General features: G+C 41.2%; 1 protein-coding gene across 1 annotated transcript in view; it reads left to right on the top strand.

Moving 5' to 3' along the window:
* Elk (Eag-like K[+] channel) overlaps positions 1-27,960 on the top strand; it is an 826,503-nt gene that overhangs the window by 181,159 nt on the left and 617,384 nt on the right. Inside the window, exon 3 of the mRNA XM_068226348.1 lies at positions 22,560-22,690. Within this exon, the coding sequence (XP_068082449.1) occupies positions 22,560-22,690 (131 nt within the window). The remainder of the gene's footprint in view (positions 1-22,559; positions 22,691-27,960) is intronic.

Here is a 27,960-nt window from a genome sequence, read left to right as displayed (position 1 = left end):
CACACCAGGCAAATTTAATTAAGACCACGGCCGCTTCCTTCCCACTCCTAGCCCTTTCCTGTCCCATCGTCGCCGTAAGACCTATCTGTGTCGGTGCGACGTAAAGCAACTTGCAAATGAAATCACAACAGGAAGATGTAATGCAATACATTGTCAATTTATGTAAGCAAATGAATTATTCATTACTGTAAGATTTCGAACAAAATATTTAAAGGTTCTTTAAGTTGATGCCATCCTGGTGGGAACATCCAAATGTTGTCCATCGATAACATCACAGGGAAATTAAATTAAAATTACCAATCTCTATTCCCTGACAGGTTTACAGGACGCGTGTGCGTCTCCGATAACCCTTCCAAAAATATGAATTCATGCTCCGCACGTGTGAATGAGTCATGCACTCAAATGCTATTACTTAGGAAATGTATACATGGCATCACGCACCCACACGATTACGCGAAGCGCTGTGCTAGTATTTACTTGACTCACATAATTTACCAAATGATAAATTAAAATCCACCAGAATGATATTATTATTATTATTATTATTATTATTATTATTATTATTATTATTATTATTATTGCTGTAGTGATGTAGGGTTAGCGTGCCTGCCTCTTACCCGGAGGCCCCGGGTTCGATTCCCGGCCAGGTCAGGATTTTTACCTGAACCTGAGGGCTGATTCGAGGTCCACTCAGCCTACGTGATTAGAATTGAGGAGCTATATGACGGTGAGATAGCGGCCCCGGTCTAGAAAGCCAAGAATAACGGCCGAGGGGAATCGTCGTGCTGACCACACGACACCTCGTAATCTGCATGCCTTCGGGCTGAGCAGCGGTCACTTGGTAGGCCAAGGCCCTTCGAGGGCTGTAGTGCCATGGAGTTTGGTTTGGTTTATTATTATTATTATTATTATTATTTGTAGAAATGTTTTAGTGATGAAGTAGATTACTGTGGATTTCTTTCGTTCACATTAAATAATGAACACCGTACCGGTATGTCTCCGTCCTGTTCTTGTCACATCCTCCCTAACGGTACGGGACGACGACGGCTGTGTCGCTGGACCGTTTGCGGATAGCAGTAGCAACACTGTCACAGCAGTGGACCGGTACAGGACGCTGTGAGTCGCAGCGCAAGACCGTCACAGTTTGGTCACAGTAGCAGACAGCAGTGGACCGGTAGCAGCAAACTGCGAGTCGCAGCGCAAGACTGTCACAGTAGCAGTGGACCGGTAGCAGCCAACTGCGAGTCGCAGCGCAAGACTGTCACAGTAGCAGTGGACCGGTAGAGAAGAGGCTCCTGGAGCAGGTTGTCACTGCTCCATTCGGAGAATAGGTGACGCGTACCGGTACAGCAGTACCGACTCACCTCTAGTCGTTACGCGTCTGTGTGAATAGCGGTCCACGAGCTGGACTAATGATTCCAACACTTGACATTAATATTATAAAATTAATTATGCATGTTGGAGAAGGATATTTTAATGGTTTATTGATGGATAGTGCAAGATTATCTGCACAATTAATCGTCAACCATGTTGAGTATTGGTTAAATGAGGTCGAATAGTATAGGAATAACTAATGTGATGATTCTCACTGAAACGCATGAAAATAGGCAGGGCGTGAACGTTCTCCGCCGCCTGCAGCGTTGCTGTCACTACAAGGGCAAGTAAGCACGAGCTGAGTTTTATCGGCGGAAGTGTGTTTGTAAACATTCTCCGTTCCTTTCGCCGGCCCCACGATGTAGGGGTAGCGAGCCTGCTTCTTACCCGGAGGACCCAGCTTCGATTTCCGGTCTTGTTAGGGATTTTTTTCCTGGATCTGAGGGTTGGTTCGGGGTCCATTCAGCCTAGGTGATTACAACTGAGGAGCTATCTGACAGTGAGATGGTGGCCCCGGTCTAGAAAGCAAAGAAAAACGGCCGAGAGGACTCGTCGTGCCGACCACACGACACCTCGTAATCTGCAGGCCTTCGGACTGAGCAGCGGTCTCTTGGTAGGCCATGGTCGTTCAGGGTCTCTTGCGCCATAGATGTTGGCTTGGTTTTTCCTCCGTTCTTTTCAGAAATAGTAAATAAACGAAATATCTGGTGTTATCATTTTATTTATTTATTTTATTTGTTTAAAACGTGTACCTTCCAGGGTTGGTTTTCCCTTGGACTCGGACTTCTACCGCCTCAAGGGCAGTGCCCTGGAGCGTGAGACATTTGGTCGGGATACAACTGGGGTTGAGGAACAGTGCCTCGCCCAAGTAGCCTCACCTGCTATGCTGAACAGCGACCTTGTGGGGGATGGGAAAACTGGAAGGGATGGGCAAAGTTAAGGGTAGAAGCGCCCATCCCGGTATTTGCCTGGAGAAGTGGGAAACTATGGAAAACCACTTCGAGATTGGCTGAGATGGGAACCGAACCCCATCGAACTCCCTCTATTTTGTTGAGCTCCCGGGCTGAGTGGACCCCTTTCCAACCTTCGTACCACTTTTCAAATTTCGTGGCAGAGCTGTGAATCGAACCCGGACCTCCGAGGGGTGTCAGCTAATCACACTAACCACTACACCACAGAGGTGGTTATCTTTCTGCGGATTGAAAAGTGAAAAATATTAGGTATAAGATTTTCTCTTACAGGAGAAGTGGTGCGTATACTTCAGCATACGTTTCAAAAACCTACCGCAGGCATAGGCACCGAATTGTTAAGTATTTTAGGGGGGGGGAGGCAGGATTGTGCAATAAAGTTAGATATTAATTATTTAGTACAGCTATTAGACTATAAGGTAATAATGATGTTAGTACACTACATTAGCTTTGAATTACCTGAAAATTAAATAAATAGTTTATGAATTTTAAGTTTCAAGAAAAATATTAGGTCTGTTGAGTTTTTTTTTTTTTTTTGCTAAGGGCTTTACGTCGCACCGACACAGATAGGTCTTATGGCGACGATGGGATAGGAAAGGCCTAGGAGTTGGAAGGAAGCGGCCGTGGCCTTAATTAAGGTACAGCCCCAGCATTTTCCTGGTGTGAAAATGGGAAACCACGGAAAACCATCATCAGGGCTGCCGATAGTGGGATTCGAACCTACTATCTCCCGGATGCAAGCTCACAGCCGCGCGTCTCTACGCGCACGGCCAACTCGCCCGGTGGTCTGTTGAGTCTCACCTTACTGTTTTCTAGCGAAAGTGTTGGATCTTAGCTCGTTCCTGCCAGTAAACTCGTCTGCAACTGAATGAAGGTCTAAGCTCGGCTTTTTCACGATGACAATGGCTGACAAAAACATTTAGGGGATCCTGCCACGTAACAGACCTATAAGATAATGCGTATTTAACCGCCGCAAGCACGAGATCGATCGTTCAACAGTAGATCGTCGCTCCGGAAGAACAATGACATAACTGTCAAAACTGCAAAACGCGAAAAACCGATTTATCTTTCGTTAAGATTCAATTACGCAAAAAATTAGTTTTGTAGGAAATTGTAACCAGGGGAAATTGTAACATATACAAGCGCACTACAAGATACAGAGATGTTTTCAAAACAATTACTTTATTTTCGCCCAAAATGACCCCCTTTCTCCAAATGCGTCATTGTTCTTCTGAAACTGTGATCAATATGTAACGAAGTTTGTCAGTAGTATCAGGAAGGAAAAGATCCTACGTCTTGGTACCATTCTACTAACGAAACAGGATAAAACTATAAACACTGAAAGTAATAAAAAAACAAAACTGTCATGTAATGAGCTTCTCAACCAATGAACTTTCGACCAGGAATCACACTTACGTCATTGTTCCAACGGACACGAAGGATCACTCGCGAAGTCAAAAGACAGAACTGAGATATACGGCGATATTGCTTTGAAGTGCGGTCACAAACAGCTACGATTTCTACAACGACGCAATTTCCCTCTAGCGGCCTAGAGCATAACTACAGTTCGAACGATATTCACACGTGTGCGCTACGTATTTCTGAACCCAGACGACCACGTAACTCCATTTGATCAAATTGTGCAGTCTCGTCATTGTTCTTCCGGAGCGACGACATGTTCATACAGGAACACTGAACAATATTTTTACGAATTTCACAAGTTCAGGCAAGAAATTCTGCAGATGTCTCTCCTTTTCCAGGTATTCTATGAGACCGTCAAAAGAACCACTCCTTTTCTCTGTAGAATTTGAAGTAACATACTTCGATGGAGAAAGCAAACGGTCCTTATCAAAATAAGATTCGTCCAAACACAAAATTTCATAACTATGGTTGTCATCATCTAGAAGAAACTGCTCTATTTTCTGTAAGAATTTTTATGCCTTGTGTCAAGACGTTGCCAGACAGCGGTGTGTTTCGTCCTTTATCTCGCAATAATGTTTATCGGCATTTGCCACAAATATCTGTAAACTGATACATGGCAGGATCACTAGATGCATCATACCTTCGGGGAAATTGTCTATTCCGTGGTTTTTGGAGACTCGACACCCACTTTGCTAGTCAGCTACATGGTCTCCTTCCAGATTTCTCAAGATTTTCCCTGAGGTGTTGAATCGTGGTTGACAGCGTAGCAATAATTTTATTGGTCATTAAAATGCAGGGCCTTTCCTTGCAGGACAGTAATTACAGTGCCAATGTGTCCAAACAGCTTAAGCAACACTTTCAATGTGAAAAGAAATCGAATGATTGTATCTGCGTTAAGAAGCCACCTGCATCAGATTGATCATCCTCACAAATTGTGTGGAAAAATTCCTTGTAGTTCAGTATAGCTGGCTAAAACGGAAGACAACGCAAGGTACCTTACTGACCATCTAGTAGGACAGAATGGTCAAAGGTTTGCTGCATCATCAGGTTTTAAAAGGATGAAGAGGGACACCCCTTTCGCAGATTCCTTGAGATACATCAATACTCCTTTTTCAATCAATCAATCAATCAATCAATCAATCAATCAATCAATCAATCACCACTGATCTGCATTTAGGGCAGTCGTCCAGGTGACATATTCCCTATCTGCTGTTTACCTAGTCTTTTCTTAAATAATTGCAATGAATTCGGGAATTTATTGAACACCTTTGGTAAATAATTCCAATCCTCAACTCCCCTTCCAATAAACGAATACTTGCCCCAATTCGTCCTCTTGAGTTCCAACTTTATCTTGATATTGTGATCTTTCCTACTTTTGAAAACATCACTCAAACTTATTCGTCTACTAATGTCATTCCACGCCATCTCTCAAATGACAGCTCGGAACATACCACTTAGTCAAGCAGCTCGTCTCCTTTCTCCCAAATCTTCCCAGTATAAACTTTGCAACATTTTCGTAACGCTACTCTTTTGTTGGAAATCCCAAGGACAAATCGAGCCGCTTTTCTTTGGATTTTTACCAGTTCTCGAATCAAGTAATGCTGGTGAGGGTCCCATACACTGGAACCATACCCTAGTTGGGGTCTTACCAGAGATTTATATGCCCTTTCCTTTACATCCTTACAACAAACGACCCCTAAATACCCTCATAGCCATGTGCATGTACATTCCGACATTCCGGTATTCCTTTTTAGGGTAATCTGCAATACAAGATTCAGAGAATATACCAAGCAGTGCACATAGCTTTATTTTCAACTGCTATAAATTTAGGCTGCCAATCCATTGTAGACACCGGCCATGTTAGCTGCGCTATCGTAACTCTGTCCTCGACATTCAGAAATCGGTAAGTCGAAGCGCTGTAAGTTGTCACCAATGATTTTAACTCTGAACTGAAGTGTGTTCTGTAGAGCAAATTCTCAAGAATGATTTATTTCTAAAGATTCCAAAACAAATCTTAAACCAATACTGAATTGTTCTTGTGTTAACAGGTCCGCGGTTTCATCCCATATTATAGAAACATATTTTACCGGGCGAGTTGGCCGTGCGGTTAGGGGCGCACAGCTGTGAGCTTGCATCCGGGAGATAGTGGGTTCTAACCCCACTGTTGGCAGTCCTGAAGATGGTTTTCCGTGGTTTCCCATTTTCACACCAGGCAAATGCTGAGGCTGTACCTTAGTGAAGGCCACGGCCGCTTCCTTCCTATTCCTAGGCCTTTCCTATCCCATCGTCGCGATCAGACCTATTTGTGTCGATGCGACGTAAAGCAAAAAGCAAAAAAAAAAAAAAGACGAATATTTTACGGCTTTAAAATCTGCGATCAGTTTTTGAAGTAAGGAGTGATGCAAAATGGATAGCAATTCATTTTGTTTGTCGTGAGATATCCGTTTATAGGAATCACGTAGCAATCATTGTTCGAGTTCGTGATTATGCTCACACCTAAGTTGTCACCAACTTTTAAAATTACTTCTGTCATCTGTGTGTCCACGGACTGTCATTCCTTGTACGATTGATTTGAGGAGGGAGGTAAGCGTGGTTTTCTTTCATTTGCATGCGTTTTTTCACTTGCAGGCTGAGAACTAGGATTAAGTTAATGTTGTGTTTTTAAAAACACATTATGTTACTACCGCTTCCCTGTAGCAAGCCGAATTTTCATGTATTTTCAGTTTTTCAACTTCTTTTCTTTTTTTTCCAATTTTGGAAACCTGACTATGAAAGTCATTTTATGAGAAAATTTAAGATGCTACTCCGTATAGACTGCATTTGTTTACATAGTTGACAGAAAATATCATCTTTAGATCTTTCATACAATACCCATGGAAATCCAAGATGGCTTAAACTACGTCCCGTACCCGGTTTCGCTGGCTTTTTGCCGACTCTTATAATGATATAATACACACAGACTATTTATTATTTCCGTTTATGCTACTGCACGTCGGTTAATCCTTCTGATCCTCCGCACGTGTATCTTTGTTTTCAACGCTATTCTTTATTAAAAATCCATCAATTTCGAGCAGAGCTACTACACTGCAAAGAAAAAGCCAGCACACCACTGCTACGATGATCACAGTCGGGGGAGGGGGGCGTACTGGGTTTTAGACATCCCCCTCAATGGAATTTTTACAAAAGAAAATAAACAGTAACTGACAATAAACAGGTAAAATTCGACCCAATTGGTTGGCTCTTATGATCTCTGGAGTAGGCCCTATATTTTCTAAAAAGCCTCGAAAATTGTACTTTAGATTGTATTCTTCTTCTTCTTCTTTACGTACTGCTTTTCCCACACCTGTGGGGTCGCGGGTGCGAACTGTGTAGCAAATGTGGATTTGGCCCTGTTTACGGCCGGATGCCCTTCCTGACCCCAACTCTTATATGGAGGGATGTAGGCCTACTCATTATTACGTGTTTCTGTGGTGGTTGGTAGTGTAGTGTGCTGTGTGAATATGAAGAAGAGAGTGTTGGGACGGACACAAACACCCAGTCCCCGAGCCAGAAGAATTAATCAGAGGCGATTAAAATCCCCGACCCGGCCGGGAATCGAACCCGAGACCCTCTGAACCGAAGGCCAGTACGCTGACCATTCAGCCAACGAGTCGGACTGGACTTTAGATTGTAATCTGAACATAAGTTACTATTCGCTGTAAATCTGTTGACCTTGAATATATGGTTCGGTTCTGCATTTTAATGTAAAATTCTGTGGTGCACCGGTACTGCAATCTGAATATCAACATAATTCATTTGTGTCATTGCCCTTATAATGACACCCATGTTGCGCGAAACGCACACGCACCTTCATCATGTTCTATCATCATTTTGTTACTTTAACCCCTTCCTACTTCGGTCGATCCTGGCTACGCTACTGGATGATCAACAACTAACACAAGAAGTGCTCACTAACAGGCAGTGTGTTGATTTATGTATAAGTACGGTAACGGTCACACTCACATTCAAAAAGAATAAGAATACTTAAAAAAGTACCAGTGTTAATAATTATTCACTAATGTAGGTCTGTACCGTATTTACTGGTACCTTAGAAACTAGAGATGGGGAGATTCTGAACGAGTGATTCAAAATGAACGAATCATTGCACTGAACGATTGAATCATGATTCAGTGAACGAAATGTATCGACTCGTTTGTGAATCGAAATCTGAATCGAGAGATGGCAGCCGCAACGCCGCAACTTGTTCCTTGGTTCCTCGTTCGTTCTGATTCATATCGCCAAATCGGGTATCCACCATTTTTGAATCAATGACTACTTGTGAAGAACGACTCTGTTTTTTTTTTTTTTTTATTTAACCTGAACTAAACGTCCGGTCCACAAGTCAAATACTCCTAACCTAACCTTACAGGAAAAAATATTTTTTATTAAGAAATTATCACGTAGTTTCAAGTCACACACTTCTCAGAACCTTAATATTCACTCAACTTCCCGCTCGTTGCGAAATGTTAGGTTAAGTTTACTTCAAGGTAGGTTAAGTTTACTTCAAGGTTCCCGTTCACGTTCTTGTTCTCGTGAACTAAGGGTGAAACATGGCCACAAAAATGTTCATATCTACTATAAATTTCAAATTCGATTCTCGTATAGTTTCGAATGGTAGCTACTTAAATTTGGAAAGGATTAGTCAGACAGCTGTGTAGCATTTTTCGACTGTAACCTCTAAAAAGGATATCACCGTAATCTTGTTAAAATGCTATCAATTATAATAATAATAATAATAATAATAATAATAATAATAATAATAATAATAATAATAATAATAATAATATTATAACTTGAACATTTCACTTCTTGTAACCTGTAAACATGTAAAGCAGTAGCAGTTATAAAGAACATAACGGAATGGTTCATCTGAGTCCATGGTTTCGCTTTCGGCTCTCCGGCACGTGGTATTGGAATGAACGAATTAAATGAACGAATCAGATGAACGAATCATTTTAGTGAATCGGTTCAAATGAATCGGTTCTTCTAAAAGAATCAGATTCCCCATCTCTATTAGAAACACTTTACTAAATAAAACATTGGTGACCGACCCGACCGCAACGCTTCATAGATTTGAGCTGAAAGGTGAGGTCATCTTCGTGTTGCATCATGAAGGATGAACGATAATCTTAATTAAGTGCCGTGAGGAACGTAAAGGAAGCGAGGAGAGACAGATAACGACACAGCATGTATGCTTCGTTTCCGATTAGATGATAACTGTTACCTGGAATGCGTCATCTTTATTTCCGTTTACGTAATAGTTGGACTCCTTACACTTGAATTAGTGTAATATTTTTCAAACTCGCTTCGGTCTATTTAAAGAGAAATATGGATTTTTAAGCATTCAAAATCTATCTTGGAATTTATTGGGGAGTAAATCCCCTTCAATAAAATTGTTCGCGGGGTGATGCCCCAGACGTTGTACGTTGCGGGTGAGGGGGGAGGCAGTGGCGGAAAGTGCCTAGCTTCCCATTAAGTTGGCGCCTATGACCGTGCGTGAATATGCCTACAACTTGCTACTGTCTGTCCCGGGTTACGTTAGAGTCAAATGAAAAATTAATTTTTATCAACGAAAATTAATCTCTTTTCTCCAGTGGTCAAAGGCTATACCCCGGAAAGATCTTCCTTGAAGTACAAAACATGCTCAGGAGGTTTTTAATATTAATTTTCTACTAGGTACTTAAAATGTAAGTTCTAATTCCGAACAACGAAATAACGATTGAAGTACTGTACGCCGTCAAAACATACTTGGAAAATGTCAACGGTGTCCAGTTGACTGACTACTAGGGAAAGTACCAACAAGATTCATGCTTACGGTGAACATGTTAGGACAAAATGAATTACTTACGTAGGAAGTGCGAACATTATGGTAGTTAACATATTTTTACGTTATAAATACTGGTTGCAACTGAGTTTCATAAGCAGCCACTTCCGTGGTGAATTTCTGAAAGATCATTTTGTTCAAACAGACACGCACAAACGTTTGAGACATTGATAAAGTTACTGACGAACCAATTCCTGAAATAATATCGTTAAATCATTACTAATTATTGTAATATATTTCAGACAGATTTTTAATAGATTTCTTACAAAACAAGAAATATTGTACGGTATCTTATTTAGCAACAAACGCCTGTCGTAAATAAACACAGTCAGGGGTCAGTAAATGGAGTGCGCAATCCTGAAACACCACAATAATGAATACACTGTTGTAAATCATTTATCACCGGGCGAGCTGACCGTGTGGTTAGAGCCGCGCAGCTGTGAGCTCGCATCCGGGAGATAGTGGGTTCGAACCCCACTGTCAGCAGCCCTGAATATGTTTTTTCGTCGTTTCCTATTTTCACACGATGCAAACGCTCGGGCTATACCTTAATTAAGGCCACAGCTGCTTCCTTCCCACTCCTAGTCCTTCCCTATACCATCGACCATCGTCACCATAAGACCTACACTATCTGTGTCGGTGTGACGAAAAGCAAAATTGTAAAAAAAAATATTTAAATGTGAAATTCTGAATTGAATCGCTTCACATCCTATTTAATAACAAAAAACATAGGAATCTGGAAATGAAAGGCATATAGGCTTATTAGATAATTTATGTCAACTCATCTTCGTACAGGCCATGACGGCCCTTGGAGGAGTAGAAGTAAAGCCTTCCATTCTTCGTAACCTGGGCACCAAGTTAGACAGAATGGTTAGCTCTATGCCCGATCACGTTTACCCCACGAATTAACCAGGTAGCCATTTCCGGTGAAGGCTGACCAAACCTCAGGGTAATGCGCCCCTCCGGAAATCTTTTTTGTATCGGGTGAACCAAGTACGTCTTTACCACGTCGACTAGATAGCCATAATGAATACATACAAAAATGTTGTGTTGAGATGGGTAGGGAATTATATGCTACGGTTATCGATCATTACTTTGAGGCTCAGGGTAAATGAAATGCAATCTTAGCCATAAAATCACTCGCTTTATTATTATTATTATTATTATTATTATTATTATTTTGCTAGGGGCTTTACGTCGCACCGACACAGATAGGTCTTATGGCGACGATGGGATGGGAAAGGTCTAGGAGTTGGAAGGAAGCGGCCGTGGCCTTAATTAAGGTACAGCCCCAGCATTTGCCTGGTGTGAAAATGGGAAATCACGGAAAACCATCTTCAGGGCTGCCGATAGTGGGATTCGAACCTACTATCTCCCGGATGCAAGCTCACAGCCGCGCGCCTCTACGCACACGGCCAACTCACCCGGTATTATTATTATTATTATTATTATTATTATTATTATTATTATTATTATTTACAACCATTTACAGCATGTTTAGGAATATAATCGATGTATTAACCCTCACGGAGTCGCTCACTCATTTGAAACGTTAGTAGTCGCGCGGGGTGTTGACAACACCCCAAATGTCATTTCACAGTAGGACATACATAAAGACATTTTTCTTCAAAAAATGTATTTTATCATGTGTAATATAGATTTACAAACGAGACTAGCATATGAAAATCATAAAATGCGAAATATTCTCTTACAATAATCCAAGCATACAAAAATATTGAAATTATTATTCAATTTCTGCATTTCAGTACAAACCAAATTAATACAAGAATATGTTTGAATTACACTCAATGTTTCTGTTATCAGATTGAAGTAAGGGCATGTAAGAAAACATTCAACAGAACACAAGGTGAGGAACTTGGTTTGTATCACTTTGTGGTTCACCTGAATTTTGGTAAAATTTTCCACAGGCATTCCTCATATGTTTCCGACACATCAGTGTACAACAGCGATCACCGTACGAGTTAGTCTTTACATCTTTGTTTCTAGGGCATACTGTGCACCGCGATTGTTTTGGAGCTCGTTCTTGGACGTTTGTCGTCTTACTTAATGTCCAGAGCGATAAACACCTGCTAGTATCAGAATACCAATCACACACTTTATTTCGGATTCATCGGTATGCTCGAATAATTTCCGGTAATAGTGTCTATGTAAATGTTTGTACAATTAGTAAGATTTCTGATCATTACATCATCCACGAATAGCGAAAAGCACTCGTGCATTGATTTAGAACTTTTAGCACGGGCCTTGACAGCAGGGAGATGTATACTATGTTTTGTTGACGTGTCCTAACGTTCCTTGGTGGGGGATCCTTTTTTCCACTTAGTCAGTTTATCTTTAAACAAGTACCGATTTCCTCCTTCATGGTGAATTGAATCATTATCACTGTTCGTCATTATCTTCTTCACTATCAGCCTCTGTATCACTGTCTTGGATAAGTTCCTCACAACCGTTGCTTTCTTCTGGATCTGACTAATCGGAATCTTCTTCATAACTTTCATCTTCTTCTAAAAGTTCGCGTATTCTAGCCTCCAGTCTTTCATTACGATACATTTTCACTGAAAATGATGCTTTCACCACCCAAGCGAGAACAGTACTGAGCCGGAAATGTTAAACGATAGTGGTCGCTTGGGGGTATGACGACACCCCACGTGTGAGGAAAGAGCGCTAACGCCTAAAGCAGCAATTCTAATTATAAACACTCGCCCAACACTTCACGGTCAAGGTCACTTAGAGAGGTATAAGAGATTACAGCAAGCTAAATAAACTCGATCACAAGATTTATCCTAAAAAATGAACGTGGGGTGTTGCCAAAATCCCACTCGACTCTTTGAGGGTTAAGCACTCATAATAGCCATTACGATTACTCACAATGGGATGTTTGTTTGTCCAACCCTTGTCTCGTACCTCTGCAGGGTGGGGTACGAGGTGAGATGAATCTGTCGTGGCGGGTGTTTATGACCAGATGCCCTCCCTGACGTGAACCTCATCAGAGGAGTTAATGAGACGAAATGAATGACGTGATATGAGAGTTTCATGAAGGGAGATCGTGAAACCCGGTACCGGCACATAGCCTACTCCTGTCGAATAGCACCAAGGGGCCTGCTCAAGACTTAACGTCTCCAGCCGACGGACGAATCACCATCAACAGCGTCATATGCCCTCACTCCATATGAGCACTGCGGAGAGGTTTGAAACGTAATCCAGGCTTTTGGCACGCAATCTAGCGATTATAAATTGTACACCACTACTTCTCCTACCATGCGGGTCAACATTCTGATGAACATTTTTTCGACCAACGGTACTCGAACCGGCTAACGACGATGTCAGGCTTCAACGATCATGGCCACTACTAACAGTGGGATGTAAAATAATAAACATTAAGACTTCAATGTTTACGTGCGTGCATACATACATACATACATACATACATACATACATACATACATACATACATACATATATACTTCATTATAGACTGTTGTGCCTGTAAGCGTCCAGTCTAAAAGCTTCTGCACATGAATGAAACGTCACCACAACCCTCTATTTGCGACTAGAGCTATGGCATCATCTAATTCTACACGTCTAATTTGTTCACTTCCATGAATAACCAGTCAGGCTGTTGGTCCTCATATCTTGAGGTCTGTGGTTAACTTTCCTGTGTTGTAGTGGCATTTTAATGGTGAAAAATTAATTCGCATGCCTCGGGGACTGGGTGTTTCTGCACACACAAATCTATCCCAACCAGACTAACATGCAGGTTCCTATAAACTGATCAGCAATATAATTAGAATTGACCTCGTACTGGCCGTATGGGTAACAGTTGACAACAGGATGCGCAAGTCACGAAAACTCAGCGTACTAGCTTGCGGCCAGATTACCGCTGCCATGTGTATAGGTCATTCCTTCACCGAAGTCATGCATTTTTTACGCTTGACGTCCTCTCCATTGGCCACCGTGACCTGGGTGCTCCATGGTACGTGGGTTAGGGGAATACCATCATCACGAGGGCCAATTGCCGTGGAGTACAACGTGTTGATGACGAAGGCTCACCATCGGTTACCTCGAACGGTAAGAAGTGGTACCGAGTGAGCTGGGCGTGCGGTTAGTATCGCGCAGCTGTGAGCTTGCATTTGGGAGATATTGGGTTCGATCCCCACTGTCGGCAGCCCTGAAGATTGTTTTCCGTGGACTGTACCTTAATTAAGGTCTCGACCGCTTCCTTCCAATTCCTAGCCTTTTCCTGTCCCATCTTCGCCATAAGACCTATCTGTGTCGGTGCGAGGTAAAGCACATTGTAAAGAGGTGATAGACGGACCTACAGCAGAGTGCAGCAGATCACTTGCGAATTCAGTGCTGCACAGTAATGAAATGTAAACATGGGAAAATTCGGAAAACCATCTTCAGGGCTGCCAACGGTGGGATTCGAACCCATTATCCCCCCGAATGCAAGCTCACAGCTGCATGACCCTAATCGCACGGCCAACTCCCTCTGTATAACATAGTGTGATGACTGTTGCTGGTTGAAAAATATGTTCCTTCACTACGCGACGCTAATATATCTGCTTACGGAACAGCTGACCGTTATCCTACTTTTTAAAGCGATCTTAAGCAAACTCGACTACCTCTGGAATCAATGACCGTTTATGAAGTTTTGGATGTATCGGATCTAATTTTCGCTCAGCTGAATGGCGCTGGCTTTCTGAGCCGAAGTTGGCGGGTTCGATCCCGACTTAGTGTTATTTGAAGGTGCTCAAATGCGACTGCACGTGGGACAAAACCTCTGCACCTCGGCGTTTCCTAAACCGTAAAAGTAGATGGTGGTACGAAAAATGTTATTCCTGGTATTGTTTGGCTCTATTTTAAGAAAGTCCGGCTTCTCGGCTGGATGGTCAGTGTAGTCACCTTCGGTTCAGAGGTCCCCGGGTTCGATTCCCGGCCGTGTCGGATATTTTAAACTGAATTCCCCTAGCTCGGGGATTGGGTATTTTTACTGTCCCCAACATTCTTGCAACTCACACACCACACACAGCACTACCCTCCATTATAAAAACATGCAAGGAAACCTACCTCGGCAGTTTGCTATCAATATTTCACAAGGGAGTGGCGGTAGAATAGTGGGTTTCCAGAAAAGTGACATAAATATCTCATGACTAGAAGATATAGGAAGCTGCAAATTCACAATAAATAGTCTCTAACCTGCAAGGGGGCAGGAATATTTGGTGAACGAAAACTTCCTCGGGGATCTCAACAAAGGGATTTTTCTTGAATTTACAAAAGAAGTCCTTTCCAATGTTGTAAAGAGCTCATACTTCGTATGAGGAGCCGGACATAACAGAAAGCAACGCCCGGGTCATCTGGGGGCTGCTGGATCAACGCACATTCTGTACAATTTCTATGACACACTTAATTTCAACAGCCCGCCAACGAGCTCCATTTGAATCCCGCTTACAAGGCAAACGCACCGTGAGTGCTTCTTTGTTTCACTGTTGTTGATCATTAAGGGCTTTTAATTGGTTTGGATTTAGTTCCTTACTCCCTGGCATAAATAAATAAAGCCATTAGGCCTAATTTTTAAGCATTCATTATACTACGAATAATGGTAGGCCTATATTATGTATTCTCGACTATTAATCTATGAGAAATATAGAATTATGACAATAATAATAATAATAATAATAATTGTACCGGAGGTACACCAACTCAGTGCATTCAAGTAAGCGCCTTTTAGAAGGCCATCCGTTATGTGAACAGCGAAACTCATTTCTGAATAAGTTTCATACTTTATCTCCAGATGACTCTACTGTCGAGTTATGTGCTTCCTCTGGTGAGAAGATGGACAATTAATTTTCAAGAGAATTTTTGTATTTATATGTTTTCAAAAGTCAATTGTTTGTAGATTGTTGTTGGTGTTCTAAGGTTACTAGCACTTATCTCTTCCCGCCTCTTTAAAACGTTAGCCAATCACATTTTTTTATATTTATTTAATTATCCCATGGGATTTGGGGGTGTATTCAGGGCTTCGACCCAGAGAATTCTGCAACCTTCCTCTCCGCAATAAAAGCTGGGACCTTTCGGGCCATGTTGTCTTTGGATCGCTCCAGTCCAGCCAAGTAGTAGTGTGTTCGGAGAGGAGGCAGGGGGCTAGCTTGGCCCATCTCCGGAAGGCTCACCAGCTCAAGGTAATGGCAGACATCTTATAATCATGTAATAGACTCAAAAAGCTAGTTTGAGGGGAAGGTTTCAAAATATTTTCGTAATGTAATAGTCTTTTTTTCCATGTACATTTTCAAACAAGTCTAAATACCTTAGTCTAACTTGGGGAATAAAGAGTGTGAACCCTCTTTTATTCCCCTTCATCTTGGTATTGAAGGGACTATGATTTCGTGAACACCTACAACCTGTTGTCCAGTCAATGACCGGGTGAGGGATGGGATGAATGAAGCCCCAACTTACGGCGAGGATATGAATTGTGCCGGCTGCCGAGGCCTGTCGCACTCTTCTGGGGCAATGATTAATGACTGACAGATAAAATGAAATGTTATTGGAGAATGTTGCTGGAATGAAAGATGACAGAGAAAACCGGAGTACCCGGAGAAAAACCTGTCCCTCCTCCGCTTTGTCCAGCACAAATCTCACATGGAGTGACCGGGGTTTGAACCACGGTATCCAGCGGTGAGAGGCCGGTCCGCTGCCGCCTGAGCCACGGAGGCTCACTATGATTTCGTAAACTTTAAAATTTTCTTTCGTAATTTAAAATTTTCTCTCCATCTCGTCACTTCCGTAGTATAGACTTAGCCTCTGTAATTTCTGGCCATAAGCCCAAATAGGGCTTTAAGTATTTTCAAGTGAATTTCAAAGGAGTGCAAGTGTTCGCCTCCTAACATTTTGATTTCGACCAATAACTTTAACCTTTTCTTTTTCACTAAGGCCATGTAGTATGGGCACTTACTGCCGCTGTTACAGTTACTCTTATTTAACTTCCAATTTGAATGCAACTTAGACTGTTGAGCGGGTAGGACAGTGGAAACTGTTTGTATTGACCTTATGTTAGATTGTGCCTTGGATTGTAAATTTTGGAGAGTATCCTCCTAGAGATTTAATGGGTGGAGCAACGACGCTCTTTTGAATGTAGTAAGTTTTGGAGCTCAGTCTCTTAGACGATTAATTTAATGGAGTCCGCCTGCGTTGGGTAACGGTTAGTGTAATTAACTTCCGTCCTCGGGGGCCCGGGTTCGATTTCCGGTACTGCCAGAAATTTAAGAATGGCAGGAGGGCTGGTATTTTACTTTTGTCCGACTCGTTGGCTGAATGGTCAGCGTACTGGCCTTCGGTTCAGAGGGTCCCGGGTTCGATTCCGGCCGGGTCGGGGATTTTAACCTTCATTGGTTAATTCCAGTGGCCCGGGGGCTAGGTGTTTGCGCTGTCACCAACATCCCTGCAACTCACACACCACACATAACACTATCCTCCACCACAATAACACGCAGTTACCTACACATGGCAGATGCCGCCCATCCTCATCGGAGGGTCTGCCTTACAAGGGCTGCACTCGGCTAGAAATAGCCACAGTAAATTATTATTATTAAGTTAATGGAGCAGTGGCGCTCTTGTAAAATTTGTAACTTGGGAGCTTTAAGCTCATTCCCGTAATTCCTTGTTGTCTGATTGTTGTAGGTTTTTTTGATATTGTTCTCGAGCTCACAAGCTAACCTTTATTAATCAAATTGTTATTTGTTATTGTTTAACAAAGTTCAAAATCTGAAAAACAAAAATCAAGGAAAGGAATAAAATTTCATATTTTAGCGTTTTAAATTAGGATTTGATCTTTTCTCTGTCCACCCATTCATGCCCGCACCTTCTTACACCTCTGTGTTCCGCAGAATCCCCGGAATAATAATAATAATAATAAGAAGAAGAAGAAGAAGAAGAAGAAGAAGAAGATCTAACCAGCTACGCCATACAACAAAGCCAAAACGCTCCTAAGAATCATTTTCACCCACCCACTACGCAAAGAAACGTTTGAGTGGTACCGAATTTTAATTCTTAGAAAACTAATGTCAAGTCTATTTCAAATATACGAGTACTTGCATTTTAAAGCACGTCACTACAGATCACAAGAACCGTGTCGTCTCAGAACTCACGAGTCTCAAAAGTCACGAGTATTAAATTCACGAATTCCAAGAAGAGGATTAGTTAGAGTGGGTTTCTCTACATTGAGCCTAGAATTTTTCTTAGCATTTTCTTTCTCTCTTCCGTCGTTACTTAGAATGCATAGATTAATATATTGCATCACGCACCCACGCGGTTACACGAAGCGCAATGCTGTATAGTACTGACTACTTCACTTACTAAACTGATAAGTCATAAATTAAAATTCGTCAGAATTTTATCTAAAACATGGCGAAATCGCCAATCGCTAGCTTTGAAGTTCTGTCTCTAAATGACTTCAAAATGACTCCAGATTGCTATGATGATGATGATGATGATGATAATAATGATGATATTTTGTGATAGTGGTTCATGGTTGGACTTAACAAGACTACTACCGCTGCAGTAATGATAGGCCTAATGATAATAATAGTAATAATAATAATCTATCGTATGGGGCTAAACTAAGGCATCTAGACACTGTTGTTGAACCTGTATGCAGCAGAAACATTGGATATGATTGGGAAAGGTGGTCTTGAAGATATACGAAAGAGAGAGAGAAAAATGCTAGGAAAAACTATAGGCCCAAATGTAAAAGAAATTATGAGAGAAGACTCAAAATCTAAAAAAGAATTGTATCAAAGAACAGACCCCAGCCAAGAAAATACGGACATGGTCAATACAAATCAATAAGAGTTGAAAACAATGAAGGAAAATGTGGTGGTGGTGGTGGTGGTGGTGGTGGTGGTGGTGGTTATTAATGTTTTAAGAGGGAGTACAACTGGGCAGCCATCATCTATTAATACTAATCAGAGGGAAAAAATGGAAGGTGTCCCACACTTCTAGAAATGAAGGTATCGGGCAAATAATGCCAAGGGCCACGAACGGCGTGGAAATGAAAGACTCCCTAGGCCTCGGAAACCTAATACCGTCGGGGTCGCAAAAGAACAAGAGTTAATTGAGCAAAGTCGGTTTGGATAGATGAAAGCTAGGAGCCTCTCAGTGAGTGGAAGCAATGCCTGGACTCAGCTAAAGGCCGCGCGGTCGCCAACCCAAGCTCTCTCCAATCAATAAATCAATCACCAGTGATATGTATTTAGGACAGTCACCATGGTGGCAGATTGTCTATCATTTGTTTATCTAGCCTTTCCTTAAATATTTTAAGAGCACTTGGAGCCCCTTTTAGTCACCTCTTACGACAGGTAGGAGATACTGTGGATGTTATTCTGCCACCCCAACCCACAGGGGTGAATAATGGTTGGTGAATGAAAGAGGGAGAGGTGCGTTATTATTATTAAAATAATTTTTTCTGTGGCCATAACATTAGTACAATGTATTTTTTCCCTTTTGACATAAATTTATGATATTGGCGTGTGGCCTCCGGAAAGGCCTGGTGCACCTCATCCCTTCTACGGTCATCCCAGGCACCTGCTGTCCGGAGTCGTGAATTTTGAGACTCATTAGAATGTTAATTTAGCTACTAGTTTTTAGTCGTGAGGTTTGATACTATTTGCTGCTAATTTTAGCCAGTGAGTTTTGAGACGTAACCATAAGAACGACTATAAGGCATTTTCTCATCACAAATATTCACAGGGATGACAAACAATGTCAAACGTCCTTAAAGTTACACAACAATAGAAACGACAATAATGGATTTCACATACAATCGTGAATTGAAAAGAAGATAAGACTGCTAAGAAACAACACATTGTTAAACAGTCAAATATTCAGATGTAATATCGACAGTACGTCAACTCAGTGTTTTATCACAAATACAACTGAAGCGTGATTGCAAGAGCAATAATAAATGGTACAGTATTAAAACAAACAATTAATTAAAGCTCTAACCATTAATTACATTAATAACCATTAATAACAGCTGTCAGTACAGATCATTATGAAGTTTATATTGTACGACCTTTAAGCGGTATCTACTGTATTTTCTCACCTTCTGTTATTAACTTGTATTTTACAATAATAAGGTTCAATTAAAAACGAGCCAAATCAACTATGTAATTTTAAGACTATATATGTTTCAGAATGTATTTTAGGCTTCCCGTTTGCTTGTTGGCATCACAAGTCTACTTTAGGTTACTGTTGTGACCAGTTCGCAGTCTGAGGTCTGCTGGAATCACAAACAACAAGTCCATTAAACAAAGCAAAATGTAAAACATGAGCTGGAGTTCCAGGAACAAATGGTGGTGGACAAACAGACAACTTCGATTATCGACAGTTCCTGATTAATTGAGGTACTGTGAAACTATGTGATCCGCGGTCCGCTCTCTCACTCTCACTCTCTCTCTCTCTATGCTCCCGCTCGTATGCATTAAATGGATCCAACGATATTCTTACCATAAAGGGCTTTTGGTAACAGAGTTCTTCCAAACTTTTATAGAAATGTTCAGATATCATCCTGCTTAGCTTCGTAACTATCCCACCACTTCATGATAATAATAATAATAATAATAATAATAATTGCTATGGAATATAAGGGCCGTAGAGGGGAAGAAACGGAAGGGCCTAGGCTACTGGACAAATTTCAGTAGCTTTAACTTTGGTTTGGACAAATGACCACACAAAACTTTAAATTCTGAATATATTTACAAAATATTTTCTTTTCTGTTTCCAATTTCTTTTCAAACAACAAGAACAGCAGCAACAACAACAATTTAACAAAGATAAATTTTATAAGGGGATATTACAACAATAAACTTCAGAGCTTAATAAGAAAATGGGGGAGAATGAGCTCCCATTTCACAATACTTGCTAGTCTACACACATCTTTGGTAAATAACACAAGAAGCTGTGGCCTCCCAATAGTTCAGTTATACAGTTATACTCCAAAACTTCACTATCAATGGTCGAACGGGCCTAGGCTACACATCAAGGTACCTTTTAGTACGCTCAAAATGCTTCTCAGACTTTACACCACTTGACACCCGCTGCCTTTACTTCAGAGGGAAGCAACAACACAAATGGATCAGAGAGATCCGGAAAGAAACACGAGCAGAAGCTCACACTACACGGCCAAGAATGACATATATAAAAGGATAATAGAAAAGGCCGAAAACAAAATAGAATGGGATGCTGAATCCACTCAGACAGTCCCGTGACATCGAATCTAGTGGGGCAGGAGGCCCGATGACAGAGAGGATAAGCGTGACGAAGACGGGAAAGAAAATTACTGTCCGAAAAAATTAGAAATGTGGAAAAGCCTAGTCACCAAAGAGCAAAGTGCACAAGGGAAACGAGGGTCCACATTCGTGCATCCTTAAGATATTACATGACACCCACTTGGGTGGTTACACTCCGTCCGAAGAAAGCCCAGAAACCTACATGTTACAATATTAAATTAAGTTATCCTACATTAAAATAAAGGTAAACGTGGCTCAACCCTGTTACATGCTATAGGTGAACGCTGGTCTCTTGCCGTCGCCACACACAAGTAAGTTCAGGTGATACAGTAAAGTCTAGCCGTCTCCCTTAGAAACTGCCCTAGCTCGCCTGTAGCCCCGAGTGGGGAGAACCTCACAGCCCGTAGCACTGTTCACGATCAGATCCAAATAGATACATGAAATCCAAGATTACTTCTATTCATAGGGGCGAGCTAGGTGATGTTTGGTTGATTTAATTTGCAATCACAGTAGTGCCAACTTATAAACAGATGAAATGAGCTGAGTGCCATCGTCCTAACAATTGCAATTCTCTACTAAAAAGAGTTCATTCCAAATCCCTAGGTGGCACTCCAAACCAAAAGTAGTGACATCTGTTAATAAACTTGAATATTAAAATTTTCAGTCAAGTTCAGACTGTCTTCGCACGACTTCATTGTATTCAGGCGTTTAAGGTGTTGCCTACTACTAGGGAGAGGCCGTATAGATGTTAATAATATTAATAATAATAATAATAATAATAATAATAATAATAATAATAATAATAATAATAATAATAATAATAAATCTGGTACGAGGACTGGAACGGGGTCTACTCAGCCTCGGGAAATCAACTGAGTAGAGGGGATTAGACTCCCACTTCAGCCATCGTCGAAGTGGTTTTCCGTGGTTTCCCACTTCTCCTCCAGGCGAACGCCGGGATGGTAACTAACTTGGGGCCACGGTCGCTTCCGTCCCTCTTCCTTGTCTATCCCTTCCAATATTCCCATCCCCTCGCAAGGCCCCTGTTCAGCATAGCAGGTGAGGCCGCCCTGGCGAGGTACTGGTCCTCTTCTCCAGTTGTATCTCCCGACCCAAAGGCCCAAGCTCCAGGATACTGCCCTTGAGGGTATAGAGGTGGGAGCCCTCGCTGAGTTAGAGGGAAGAGCCAACCCTGAACGGTAAATAATAATATTTTAATTAATAATAATAATAAATTATTAAACTTCTAACCTATAGTTTCAAAATATCGTCTTGGAGACTTCCTTGTCAAATTCCTCTTCTGTTTTCGCAAACAGATCGCACCAATGCAGTTAATCACAGTCAGTGTTCCATGTAGCGCAATCGAGAACTCTGTAGGCGGAGAAAATGCTGAAGAATATCGATTAATGAATAAGTGTTCTTCTGGTTTATTGATACATTCATTGCTTTCTTCAACGCTCTTTTCGCAAACTCAGGTAACTGATTTTCAGTGACTTACCATCAAAGCAGGGTTATTCATTCATCATTAATCAATGTAAACGAATACACAGTTGACTATGAATGACTTCCCTAGTGCAGATTTCAGATCTTTTAAAAATATATTATCTACTGATTTTTTACTCTTTGCAGACGCCAACGGAAATGTTGATCCGGAAGCCCCTCCAGCCAACATGGGCCGCCGCAGAAGCCGGGCTGTGTTATACCAGCTGTCAGGCCATTACAAGCCAGAGAAGGCCAAGAGTAAACTGAAACTAAACAACGTAAGTAATCGTTGGCCTTTTGATTCCTTTATCAAATAGTAATCAGGGGCGGGGTCTCGGTGAAGGTGAGTATTTTAGAGTCGTTGTACACACTAAGTGTTTCTTTGACTAAAAGCGAATGCTAAAGTATCTTACATACAGATATTTGTGAAGTACAAGAAAAACGTAACAGTTACCTGAGAAATATTTTACTCATAATTACTATTATAAATTACATTCAATAAGTAAAGTTACAACAATGGGTAGGCCTACAATTACTGTACTACACAGAACGTCAGTCTTAAGGAAATCCATGACATTTTTTTCGCATTGGTTTGGAATGATACCAAAGTTTGCAAAGAAAAATATATTAGGCCTATGCAACTGTCTTTTTGGTATAGAGACATTAAGTGGCTATCATCACTGAGTGAGACTAAACGTGATACCTTTGTGCTTTAAAAAAGCAGTTTTTTTTCTTTTAAATAAGACAGCAATTCAGATATTTTTCCATTTACTTCATGAAACGATTGGTTCTTAAAGTTCTCATCGTGAAACCTCGATCTCTTAGGGGAAAGCACATCTTTGCATTTTCTGAAAACACGCTGTACAAGGGCACTTAAAGGAATACCTGTGTTCCTAGCAATGATGGATATTATAGGATAAGTTTAATGTCTTTGGAAGTGCTGGAGAGGTAAGAAAGTACAGTACCTCATCCAGCACTGGTGAAGCTACTGGTTCTGCTGTAGTAGAGCTGAAAAAGTTACCTTCATTGTCAATTAGTTTTTCCCGTTCCTGCTTCCATGCGATGTACATCGTTTATTGGAATGTAACGATTACAATTTTATTTCAAGAAGCAAATTACGAGTAAAAATTACATTTTGCAAAATATGACGATTACAAGTAAAAATGACTATAAAAGTCTTCGTGGCAACTAATTCGATTACTTCTACTCAGTTGCTTCCCAACTCTGCTTACATAGTGGGCTACAAGCCTTGCATGCACAGACTGCAGTCAAAAGTATGTCCTGGTCTCACACATTCCTATGTTTACAATTAAATAGCTTTCATGTCCGGCTCCAAGGCTGGGTGGTAGGAGTCTTGGCCTTCAGTACTCGGGGCCCCGGCTTCGATCCCCAGCCGGTTCGAGGGATTTTCATCGCAAACGATTAATTCCTTCGGCTCGGGGACTGGGAAGTTATGCTATCCTTAACATTCATGCAACTCGGACACCATATACAACATTATTAACCACCACACAAATACACAATTTCCCCATGTACGGAAGTAGAAGCCACCCACCGTCGTCGGAGGGTCTGTCTTACAAAGTTTGTACCAGGCTAGCAATAGCCACACGGAATTATTATTAATAGCTTTGATCACAACTTTAACTTAAGCCGTATTCCTTGAATAATGAGCTGTGCATCTCCTTTTTTTTTAGAGATGCAGAAGTGATGTGGGCACTGCTACAAACTCTTTAAGACCTAAATAAATAAATAAATAAATAAATAAATAAATAAATAAATAAATAAATAAAATATAAAATTAAATTCAATGAAAGTTGTAAGAATCTACTTCTGGTAGCCTAATTCAACATACCGATGAAGTTACTAAAGACTGCTATCCAAACCGGAATTTATAGCCACTGAGGTATAACACGATCCACTACTTAGACCGTTTGAAGGAACTTTCATACCACTGAGATAAAGTTAAGGTGGTCATATATTTCCATTTTAAAATGTTACCAACTACTTTTTCCAGACTAAACAGTTCGAAGTTATGGCAACATTGTTAGAGCATCTGATGTCTCTTTAGCAAGAAATTAGGACACACTTGTCCTCGACTCACCTCTGCGGTAAGAGATCAAAACGGGGACGAGGATAACGTCTGGATTTCACAATATGGAGTATAAAGAGTTGAATGTAAATGTAATTATTGAACATATCTTGAATACCTGTGTTATTAGCATATCGTTATTATAACTTTGTAAGTTATACATCTAACATATGCAGTTAATATTGTTGTTGCTAGTTGTTTTACGTCGCACCGACACAGATAGGTATTACGGCGACGGTGGGACAGGAAAGGGCTAGCAGTGGGAAGGAAGCGGCCGTGGCCCTAATTAAGGTACAGCCCCATCATTTGCCTGGTGTGAAAATGGGAAACCACGGAAAACCATTTTCAGGGCTGCCGACAGCGGGGTTCGAACCTACTATCTCCCGAATACTGGGCACTGGCCGCACTTAAGCGACTGCAGCTACCGAGTTCGGTGTCGTTAATATTTTGCACTATATTCATTGAGTTTGAAATATAAAAGTGTAAGTAGGCCTTACCCTTTTTCAATCAATTTCAGTCACTACTGATCTGCATTTAGGGCAGTCGCCCATGTGGCAGATACCCTGTCTGTTGTTTTCCTAGCCTTTTCTTAAATGATTTCAAACTTCCATCCTTAAATTGTATTGCAATTGTGGAATAAACTGATAATAATAATAATAATAATAATAATAATAATAATAATAATAATAATAATAATAATAATAGAAGCGCACATTTCTTTCGCGAGATGGTGGGTTCGAATACCACCGTCAGCAGCCCTGAAGATGATTTTCCGTGGTTTCCCGTTTTATACTAGGTAAATGCTGGGGTTGTATCTTTATCAAGGCCACGGCCGCTACCTTCTCAATCCTAACTCTTTACCATCCTAGCCTCGCCGAAAACCTTCCATGTGACATAAAACCACACATGCACAAAAAATGAAAAGGAAAAGAAGCGCGCAATTTCAAACACAGACATGAGAGAATCCATTCCAGGCCACAAGACTACAGTCAGCAATTCTAAGTGAAATTCATAGATCAGAATTTAACGAATGTCTCCCAGCCAAATGAGTAAGATTTAGTTTTGAGTTATATGATCAGTTGACTTGTTCGGATAGAGGACAGAGGCTGGCTGTGGACACTCTTTTTTTTCTTTTTTTTTCTTTTTTTGCTAGGGGCTTTACGTCGCACCGACACAGATAGGTCTTATGGCGACGATGGGATAGGAAAGGCCTAGGAGTTGGAAGGAAGCGGCCGTGGTCTTAATTAAGATACAGCCCCAGCATTTGCCTGGTGTGAAAATGGGAAACCACGGAAAACCATCTTCAGGGCTGCCGATAGTGGGATTCGAACCTACTATCTCCCGGATGCAAGCCCACAGCCGCGCGCCTCTACGCGCACGGCCAACTCGCCCGGTGTGGACACTCTAATCTACATAAAGGGGAAGATGCGTGTACATAGAGCAGTAGGGAATTTCACATTTCGCCATACTACTCATGAACTTATGTCTCGAAAATGTCTAGATTTTGAAATTTTTATACAGTATGATTGAGGTCAAGTGTTGGAAAAAAGTGTTTGTTGTTCGAAACCATTTCCGTGGTATTGCGATCACAGTATTGGACTACTGACCGGAAGTCCGCTCTGACAATGTGAATGTTTGGTATGATCTATTACCTACCCTACGTTGTGACAGGTAGAAGAACATAGAGCACACGTCCAATCTTGCCGCCTATACACTCCAGTTAATTACAGATGCAAACTCTCCCATAGGCCACAGGATGAACTAACTATCAGTCAGTTTCCCTTAATTAATTACATGAAGCCGATAGCCAAACCTGTCCTTGACCCCTAACAACATGAACACTGAGTCAGGGGCATAACGCTGGGGCCTGCAAGGCGTGCAATGCTGGCGGGCCCATGTCTTTAAGGGGCCCCGCAGACTCCTCACAGGAAAACGAAAATAAATGTACATTTAGACAAATGTCACTCTGCACGGAAATGATCAGGGCTGTTTTGTACAATCAGTTGGAAGAGTTTTTTGTTTTTTTAATATAGCTTGTTCGTAGAGGAATTGCCACTTAGTTGCATTATTCTAGCAGCAGTTACACTAATTGTACTGCGCGTAACACAGCACAGCTGTAAACAATACCTGCCCTTACCATATCTCGCAATACCACGGCACACTCCTCACAAAAGTCCGGCACCAAATTACTGAAAAATAATTACAGCAACGAAAAGTGATACAAAAATATCGTATATAAGTTAGAAAATGATACTTTGACGATGTGTAGTGCACCTGAGATCGTACTATGCACAAATTTTGTTGAACATTTAACTTTTATTCGACAATGAAGTATAATGCCAATGAGAAGTTGGTGTAGTAACAGTCAACTCAGCTCGCTGCCCGAAGTTAATATTAGACTAGACTTATCAGTCGTGCGGTTCGATATTATTCGAACTTTATTTGAACAGTTTTTGATTTAATTTTGTTCGTATATGCTTTTATGTTGTAATCGAATAAACTATTACAACCTATATTTCGATGTCGGTTACAGAGTATAGTTTTGTAGAATAATGAAAAATGAAACTAATTAGTTGAGTGCGAAGATTTAAGTGATACGTGGTTGGCACTTAAAACAGCTCACCAAGGAGGCAGTCAAATAAAACCTATTAAACATTATTTTCAGTAATCTTACACTAACGAATAATCCCTTTTTTTTATATATAACTTGGCATTATATTGCATTAATTTTACCCGCCTTAATTAAATTTGTATGAGTTATTCATAGGTTTCTAGGCTACACTTTACTTTGGAGGGGAGGGGGCGAATGTTTATGTTGGTAGGCGGCCCCGTATGGCATTCGTTGCACCCCTGCACTGATTATTTTCTTTTGCATCTGACAGTTTGTTAGTTCTTGAGACTGTATAGGACAACGAGTCTGAGACCAAAAAGTTTTTTTCCCTTCAAGAACGCAAGATAACGATGTAGTTCTTCTCCATTACCTTCACAAAGAGAAGCCATTCACGTACGAAGAAACCAGACTACATCAGTTCTGAGTTGTATAATGGTTGAAAATACACTCACCCAGATCGCTGTTAATACAATATAACAGTTGTGGATGAAAGGCTACATGTTAACCCTCAAAGAGTTGCGCGGGGTGTTGACAACACACCACGTACATTTGTTAAGCTAAATCTTGGGATTTACCGGGCGAGTTGGCTGTGCGGTTAGGGACGCGCAGCGTGAGCTTGCATCCGGGAGATAGGGGTTCGAATCCCACCGTCGGCAGCCGTGAAGATGGTTTTCCGCGGTTTCCCATTTCTACACCAGGCAAATGCTGGGCTGTACCTTAATTAAGGCCACGTCCGCTTCCTTCCCACTCCTAGCCCTTTCCTATCCCATCGTCGCTATAACACCTGTCCGTGTCGGTGCGTTGTAAAGTCACTAGCAAAAAAAATCTTGGGATCGAGTTCCTTTAGC

Source organism: Anabrus simplex, chromosome 2 (genome assembly GCF_040414725.1).
Source record: "Anabrus simplex isolate iqAnaSimp1 chromosome 2, ASM4041472v1, whole genome shotgun sequence".
In the NCBI taxonomy this organism is placed as follows: domain Eukaryota; kingdom Metazoa; phylum Arthropoda; class Insecta; order Orthoptera; family Tettigoniidae; genus Anabrus; species Anabrus simplex.
The sequence above is the reverse complement of the archived record's forward strand: the minus strand, read 5'-3'. Positions and strand labels throughout refer to the sequence as shown.